Genomic DNA, 6114 nt, shown 5'->3' with positions numbered 1-6114 from the left:
AGGAATCCCCCGCTTGCTCCACGTCACCTTACCTGGCGTCACCCCACCGCCCACGGGCTGACTTTCCGGGCACTCCTCCCACACCAGCCGCCTGCGAGGACTTTCCGCACTGAGTCAGCGGAACACGCTCCCCGCCCGCGAGGCTGTCTAGGACCTGACTCCTGGCCTCAGCAGGGGGCTGAGCCAGGGTGGGGACCCCTTCCCCACAGGTTGGGGAGGGGCAGTCAAGGGACCCAGGTGACGGCGATGAGGAGGGCCCTCCTGGAGGCAGGTGGGCGAGGGTTGGCGAGGGACAGGAGATCTGGCTTGGGGGCAGAGGAGGAGCCTAAGGGTGTGGCAGCTGGTTGGCTCCCTGGGCCCCCAGAGCTAGGACCCGAGGGGCAGGCAGAGAGAAGCGGCTGAGGGGGCTGTTCTCCCTGTGTGAATAGTCACGAGCAGGCCACGCCCCTCCTTCCAGGCAGAAGCGGGCTGTGCCCCACAAGGGATGGAATGCAGGGTGCAGAGCCCCTCTCCCCTCCACTTCCTGCTCTGAGCTGGGCCCACCTGCCCCGCTGGAACTAGGTGGGGTTGGGGACCAGTGAATCAAGGGGCTCTCATGGGCAGCATGCAGGTGGGTGGGGAGGGCACAGTGAGCAGGGGAGAGGGGGATGGTGCTAGAACACTTGGGGCCACAGACAGCAGGGGGGCCAGGTGTACTGACAGCTGGAGAGAGCTGCTGCCAAGACCTGTCTCCACTGGCCCGCCAGCCACGCCCTGGGTGCCAAGGAGACCTTATCAGACTCCCCAGGGGTTGTGCTGTCAAGAGGCTGAAAAACACTGCTCTTCTCTATTGGGCAAAACCCCAGGACAGTGCCCCAGGAGCGAGGGCCCTGTGAGGTGGTAGAGGCCAACAGGAGGGCTTGGACAGAGGGCTAGAACCAGGCTACTCTGAGGCTGCCCACATCCACCAGGAAGTGTGGGCGGAAACTTACCTTGCCCCAGATTGGGGCCCAATGACCCAAGGGCAGGTACCCCACAGGGACCAGCAGGACATACAGCCAGCCCAGAACCAGAGTCTGGAGCACTCACGGCACAGAGACCAGACACACACCAAGGACCCGGCTGCCTGAGCAACTGCCTGGCCAACCACCGGAGAATGGGTTTGGACAGGGCAGCCAAGAGGCACAGAGGGCAGGGGTCCAGCAGAACATGCCTCCCCTGTGGTCCCAGCTGAGGGCTTGTGCTGAGGACTGTAATGGTCCCACTTCAGCCCCACCCCCACTCCCACCTCGGCTAGGAAGGGACTATGAGCATTGGTCGGGGGAGAATCCAGAACCGGTCCCTTCTCCCCCAGCACACATCCACTTAGGTCACTGGACAAGCGTTTATTGAGTGCTGCCTGTAGCCAGGTCCTTAGCCTCCGGTCCTGGGAACCAGGGGCCCACAGATGCGGCCCCAGTGGGACAGCAAGAGAGGGAGGCAGCCCCTGTGCGTCTGTGTCTTCCACGGGGTCCAGCCACAGCTGCTGCCTCTTCGACATGATCCAGGGCACTGGTCATGGTCACCATCCCCCACCTGCTTCCACCATTGAGGGGAGCAGGGCCGGGCCCAGAGCTGGGGCCCCACCATGGGGCCCAGAGCCCTTGCTCCTGAGGGCCAGCCTGGGCCAGCTCCAGGGAGGGCCTGGCACGGACCCTTTGCACTTCACACCCACAGGTCCTCCTGGCGGCCCTTGTTCTCTGACAGCCGCTCACCCCGCTCCTCCTCAGGGAACTGGCAACTGCAGGCATCCTCAGGTGGGGGTGGCGGGGCCTCCAGGAGCTGGGTCTCTGCAGAGGGGCTGCAATCAGCAGGCAGGCAGGCAGGGGACCCCCCCTCCCTAAGGCACAACTGACCTGGGGGCCACATTCTTTGCCTCCTCAGCTGCCAGATGTGCAGGCTTAGCTGGGTCACGGTCAGGGCCAGGATGCAGGCAGCCAGAGAGAGGATGACGATGGTCACTGGGCTGGGTGGTTCAGTGGGCGGCAGCCCCAGGCTGCACACAGCATTGTGCGTCTTGTTTCCGGGAAACAGGGTGGGAAACCCAAGCTGGACGCAGCTGGGACACACGGACAGAGCCCTCGGTCAGCCCTCAGCGACCCGAGCACTCCTCCGCACTGCTGCAGTCCTCTGAGCTGTTGGGGGGTCACTGCACCAGAAATGACAGCAGAGGCCCCGCCTTCAAGCCTGCCTGGACCGCCCCGCCACCAGAAGGCCCCACCAGCACTCACTCTGCCCAAGGTTTGCAGCGGCCCTCATGGCCCCTAGAGAAGGTCCCCACGGCACAGTCAACACACTCAAAGCCGAATTTGAAGTTGCCTGGAGACAGACAGACATACAATGGCTGCAGGGGTGGCTGGGGTGGGATCCTGCTGGGGTCCAGGTCCCCAGCAGGACTCCACCACCCTGACCTTATCCATTTGACAGGAACCTCTGGTGCCCACAGGACGTGGGCCTGGGATAAATCAGGTCCCCAGTGTGCCCCTTTCCAGGGCAGGCTGTGACTCAGGGCTGAGTGGAGGGTCCCTGAAGGGATATGGGGGAGGGGAGGGATCTGCTTGCAAATGATGGAGCGGAGCTGGGGGTGGGGTTGAAGCCTGGCAAGAGCCAGGCTGGGCCTTCACTTGCTCCAGGAGGCTGGGGAGCAGGAGGCTGGTGAGGGCCCTGGAGATTGGGGTAAGGCTGTGCCCCAGTCACCCCTAGGCTCCCCTGCCCCCAAAACCTCACACAGGCCCCTGCTGCCCTCACTCCCCAGCCCCCACGTGCTCAGACAGGCCCCGCCCCCCCAGGTAAAGAGCTCCCTAAGAGGATGAGAGGCTCTTTCCAGACAAGGGGCTGAACTCCAGACTGGGCTCCGCCTGGAAGGTCAGGGTGGGTATAGACCTGGACATAGTCTGAGCCAGGGCCTAAGGGCCAGACAGTCCTGGACACCCCTCTGTTCCTCACAACCAGCCCTAAGGGCATCATTTCTGGACAAAGACACCTAGGCCAAGAGAACCACGCACACAGTGGGCGCTGTGCCTCCAGCAAGGGCTGAGATGCCAGAACAAGAGAACTGCCTGCCTGCCAGGGTTTCATAGGACCCCACACTGGTGCCCATCTGCCCAGAGGGTGTCCGAACCCCTACTTGCAAGCTTTCTTCCACACCAGCTGCTACGAGCTCTGGCTGGGCCCTGTTAATGCCCCTGGCCTGCACGGGCCACCCCCACCAACCACTTACCCTCAGGCTGCACTCCCTGGCCAGGTGGACAGGAGTAGTACTTGCAGCTCTTACACTGTGGGTCTCCACAGTGGAACTCGGGCTGGATACACTGGCAGTCCGGCTCAGGACAGGTCCCCTCATCTGGGCAGGGAACAAACAGCTCTCTCAGCAGCTGGGGGGAGCCCCCTCCCCGGGGCACCCCCTCTTAGTCCCCAGGGAAATGGGGGGCAGGGAAGGGCTACCTCAGCTGGGCAGAGTACTGTCTGGGAGGCAGGACCCTGGCTTGGTCCAGCTGTGCCCCGCCTTCCTGGGCACCCAGCTCCTTCACCCACCTGGCCTGGCTGCATCCCCCATTGCCCTGAAGCTGCTCTCACCCAGGGTAACCATGACTCAGTGTGACCCGGAGCCATCCCGACAGACAAAGGGGTCGCCTGGGAGATCTACTCCCTGCCCCCTCTCCATCCTGCATGGCCCTCAGCTGCCAGGACCCTCCAGGCAGCTTGCCCATCCCTCCCCGACTGCTGTCTACAGTGTCCATGACACTGAGACCTAAACTCTAAGAGCCCCTTACCACCCCCCAGATCCTGGCAGGGTGACACCCTGGGTGTTTTCCGGGGGATATTTGTCCCCAAACTGACCCATTCCACTTTTCTCCCACCCAGATATGCAGGTCCGAGGCAGGGAGCTGGCAGAAAGAGGGGTGCAACCCCAAACAGCCTGAGTGATGGCCAAGGGCTCACTACCCACTCAGAAGGAAGAGGGACAGCCCTCCTCTACACTGGGACCCCTGACCTGTCTTGGGGAAGGTTCCCACACCCCCTGCCCCACCTCCCGGCCACCACCCCCCAACCCCTAATCCCCAATCCCCAAGCCACTTCTGCCTCCGCCGGGTTGCGCTGGGATCAGGGCTTTGGACCCAGAAAGCTTGCCCTGAGCACGGGGAGGCTCGCCGCGCTGCCGCCCTCCGCGCACGGGCTCCCGCCTGCCTTACCTGGGGCGCAGCGGCAGCAGCGTGCGTCTGTCCCCGTCCCATGCAGAACTTGGCCAGGGCTGCAGCTCAGATCGCTGAGGGGTCGCTGGCCCAGGCCCAGCGCGCAGAGCAGCGCAACACCGCACAGGGCCACTCGCGCGCCCCTCGCCCCCATGGCGTCCCCCTGGCCGCGCGCCCCGCGGTTTTAGGAAGCAGGGCCCTCCTGGACACGCCCAGATCCCGCCCCGCGGGCCGCTCCGCCTCGGCCACGCCCCAGACAGGCCCCAGGAACTGTTCCCATGCGGGACCCCCGAGACCCTGAGACTCAAAATCCAAGGCGTGGGCGGAGGTTTGGGGCAGTGAGACTGCTCTGGAAACTTCAGCGGCGAGGACGCGACATCACACGTTTGTCCAGAGCACAGGACGAGCCACCGGACGTGAACTACCGGCTCTGGCTTAGGATGAAGTGTCAGTGCAGGTTTGTCTTTTGTAACAAATGCACTGTCCTCAGGGTTATTGAATTTTGCAATAAGGAGTTCATGATCTGAGCCACAGTCAGCTCCCCGTTTTGTTTTTGCTGACTATATACAGCTTGCTCCTTGTTAGAAAAGCTATGACAAACCTAGACAGTCTATTAAAAAGCAGAGACATTACTTTGCCGACAAAGGTCCATCTTAGCCCCCAAAGCTACGGTTTTTCCAGTAGTCACGTATGGATGTGAGAGTTGGACCATAAAGAAAGCTGAGCACTGAAGAATTGATGCTTTTGAACTGTGATGTTGGAGAAGACTCTTTAGAGTCCCTTGGACTGCAAGGAGATCAAACCAGTCCATCCTAAAGGAAATCAACCCTGAATATTCATTGGAAGGACTGATGCTGAAGCTGAAGCTCCAGTACTTTGGCCACCTGATGTGAAGAGCTGATTCATTGGAAAAGACACTAATGCTGGGAAAGACTGACGGAAGGAGAAGGGGATGACAGAGGATGAGATAGTTGGATGGCATCACCAACCATGGACATTAGTTTGAGCAAGCTCCAGGAGTTGGTGATGGATAGGGAAGCCAGGCGTGCTGCAGTCCACGGGGTCACAAAAGTCGGACACAACTGAGCAACTGAAGAGGGGGTATTGATGGGGGGAATGTTCCCCCTCACTTGCTAAGAACCTGAAACTGCTATAAAAAAAAAATATTTTTTTTTAATTCAAGGGATGGGAATTCCCTGGAAGTCCAGTTAATAGGACTCAGTGCTTTCACTGCCTTAGGCAGGGTTAGGGTTAGTGTTCAATCTCTGATCAGGGAATATGATCCCACAAGTTGTGTGCAACCAAAAGAGAAAAAAACAATTCAAGGGGTCCCAAAGGGACCCCAAGAGAGCAGGTCCCATCATAAGCTGCAGAGCAACTGACCACAGAGGACAAGACACCTGGGAGACCCATGTGTGAAGGTGACCTTGGGGGATTCCTAAGTGATCATGCTCTTTGGCCCAGGAATTCTTTTCTGGGAACTAAATGTGACCTAAATGTGTGTGCCTTGTCAGGGGAAACACCACACGTATCCCCAGCCACATCACAAGGAGGGCGGGCGGGGGGTGGTCAGAAATGTTTTCTATGTAAAACCTGAGGCCACCAGGCCTGAAGGAACTGGAGTGTGGGTGGGCACCGGATGCGGGGTGGCAGACAGCACCCTGAGTCATTGGGAGTGGGACAACCCTCAACAAGGACTGCTTCCTCACTGTGCCCCTTGGCTCCTGGCTGACCCCCTCTCTACCTCCAGCTTCCCCAGGGGGGCGCTGTGAGGCCCCTCCAACACCCAGAGCGGGTGGGATGAAATCCCTCATCCTCTGAAGTCTCCAGGCCAGGGACCCCACAACCTCCCAGAAGTCCTGGATTGCCAACACTGAGCAGCCTCAGAACCCATCCAGGGATC

The 6114-nt window shown here is 60.7% G+C and overlaps 1 protein-coding gene across 2 annotated transcripts; it reads right to left on the bottom strand.

Moving 5' to 3' along the window:
* Window positions 1–1344: 1344 nt before the first annotated feature.
* On the bottom strand, window positions 1345–4778 carry TNFRSF18 (TNF receptor superfamily member 18). Of its 2 annotated transcripts, XM_027565266.1 has the most exons (5): window positions 4212–4776; window positions 3239–3361; window positions 2250–2337; window positions 1875–2077; window positions 1345–1808 (listed from the first exon to the last, which is right to left on the bottom strand). In XM_027565266.1, exons 1-5 carry the CDS (start codon window positions 4363–4365, stop codon window positions 1684–1686), a joined length of 693 nt encoding a protein of 230 aa, XP_027421067.1. In that variant the 5' UTR covers window positions 4366–4776; the 3' UTR covers window positions 1345–1683. The 2 variants fall into 2 exon arrangements, with proteins under 2 accessions (XP_027421067.1, XP_027421066.1); XM_027565265.1 differs by having other exon boundaries at window positions 1345–2077; window positions 4212–4778.
* Between the last annotated feature and the right edge of the window lie 1336 nt (window positions 4779–6114).

The sequence above is a fragment of the Bos indicus x Bos taurus genome, chromosome 16 (assembly GCF_003369695.1).
Source record: "Bos indicus x Bos taurus breed Angus x Brahman F1 hybrid chromosome 16, Bos_hybrid_MaternalHap_v2.0, whole genome shotgun sequence".
NCBI lineage: Eukaryota > Metazoa > Chordata > Mammalia > Artiodactyla > Bovidae > Bos > Bos indicus x Bos taurus.
This window is presented reverse-complemented; position numbering and strand designations above follow the sequence as displayed.